Source organism: Elephantulus edwardii, unplaced genomic scaffold, assembly GCF_000299155.1.
Source record: "Elephantulus edwardii isolate Elephantulus edwardi_28Jun2011 unplaced genomic scaffold, EleEdw1.0 scaffold00271, whole genome shotgun sequence".
Classification (NCBI taxonomy): Eukaryota; Metazoa; Chordata; class Mammalia; order Macroscelidea; family Macroscelididae; genus Elephantulus; species Elephantulus edwardii.
Genome location: NW_006400021.1, coordinates 366,181 through 368,085, shown reverse-complemented (window position 1 = coordinate 368,085; position 1,905 = coordinate 366,181). Strand labels below are relative to the sequence as shown.

General features: G+C 44.1%; 1 protein-coding gene across 1 annotated transcript in view; it reads left to right on the top strand.

Moving 5' to 3' along the window:
• Positions 1 to 1,301, top strand: part of LOC102850964 (40S ribosomal protein SA-like) — a 7,693-nt gene extending 6,392 nt beyond the window's left edge. Inside the window, exon 2 of the mRNA XM_006900041.1 lies at positions 475 to 1,301. Within this exon, the coding sequence (XP_006900103.1) occupies positions 475 to 1,301 (827 nt within the window). The remainder of the gene's footprint in view (positions 1 to 474) is intronic.
• The last annotated feature ends 604 nt before the right edge of the window (positions 1,302 to 1,905 follow it).

Genomic DNA, 1,905 nt, shown 5'->3' with positions numbered 1-1,905 from the left:
TCATCAGACTCAAAATGCCCCATGCCAGTCCATCTCATCTCTCCAATGCCTAATATGTCAATATTTATGCGTTCCATTTCTTTCATAACAATTTCTAGTTTTCCTTCATTCATGGCTCTCACATTCCATGTACCAATCACTAGGGTCTGCTTACAGCTGTTCCTCCTCCCTTGCGTTTCCATGCTTGATAGTTCTACCTAGGTCCTGTCTCCTGTCTTATTTCTTAGGATCACTGTGCATTAGAATCAAGTAGACTTAATGGATATACGTCAAAAGCTAATTTTTCCTCTATTGATCTGTAGTTTTGTTCCATATAATATCTTATATAAAAGAATTGAATGCGCCTTTCCGCGCTACCCGCACAAGGGTCCATACAGCGTTGTTCTGCCGTAACTTAAAGGGGAAACGTCCACAATGTCCGGAGCCCTGATGTCCTGCAGATGAAGGAGGAGGATGTCTTCAAATTCCTTGCAGCAGGAACGCATTTGGGCGGCACCAACCTTGACTGCCAAATGGAGCAGTACATCTACAAAAGGAAAAGTGATGGCATCTACATCATAAACCTGAAGAGGACCTGGGAGAAGCTGCTCTTGGCTGCTCGCACCATTGTTGCCATTGAAAATCCAGCTGATGTCAGTGTCATTTCCTCCAGAACTACAGGCCAGAGAGCTGTTCTGAAGTTTCCTGCTGCTACTGGGGCCACTTCTATTGCCTGGCGCTTCACTCCTGGAACCTTCACTAACCAGGTCCAGGCAGCCTTCCGGGAGCCTCGTCTTATGGTGGTTACTGATCCCAGGGCTGACCACCAGCCTCTGACAGAAGCATCTTATGTTAACTTGCCCACCATTGCCCTGTGTAATACAGATTCTCCTCTGCGTTATGTAGACATTGCTATCCCGTGCAACAACAAGGGAGCTCACTCTGTGGGTCTGATGTGGTGGATGCTCACCCAGGAAGTCCTGCGCATGCGAGGCACGATCTCCAGGGAGCACCCGTGGGAGGTCATGCCCGATCTGTACTTCTACAGAGATCCGGAAGAGATTGAAGAGGAAGAACAGGCTGCTGCTGAAAAGGCTGTGACCAAGGAGCAGTTTCAGGGAGAATGGACCGCCCCTGCTCCTGAATTCACTGCTACTCAGCCTGAAGTGACAGGCTGGTCCGAAGGCGTCCAGGTGCCTTCTATGCTGATTCAGCAGTTCCCTACTGAAGACTGGAGTGCTCAGCCTGCAACTGAAGACTGGTCTGCAGCCCCCACTGCTCAGGCCACTGAGTGGGTGGGTACCACCACGGAATGGTCTTAAACTGCCTTTTAAAAAGTGGAAATAAGGTTGACGGAAAATAAGCAATGTGTTTCATAAGGAAAAAAAAAGAATTGAATGCCTACATTATCAAACTTTTAATATTAGCAGAACAATTGATGCAGAAATTTGAGAAGGTGTGTTCCTCTTTTCCTCACAGAAAGAAAATTGCTATCATCATTGTAACTGATTCTGTATGCTTCTTGATAATATTGTGGTTTTGAACTTCTTTTTTTTTTTTGCATCAACTCAACTCACTGCCTTTAAATTGGAATAGATTCATAGCTGACCCTTCAGCAGGTTTTTGAAGCTGTAAAATCCCAGAGATGGGCATTGTCCATATTCATCTCAAGGAACAACTTGTAGATCCAAACCTTCAGAGAGGCATGGACTTTGAGTTAGTAGAATAACTGCCTATGGGCTATATTAGCTGAACTTTTAAATATTGCTTCAATGATTTTGAACTCTTCTCTGCCTTTGGTGTAGAAAATAACATATTTAGGATTGAAATCATAATTTTGCCCTCAACATAGAATAATTTGATAGCTTATTGGACTTCATTATTTGACAATGTTGTTGTTATATATCTAGTCAACTAGGACTCATA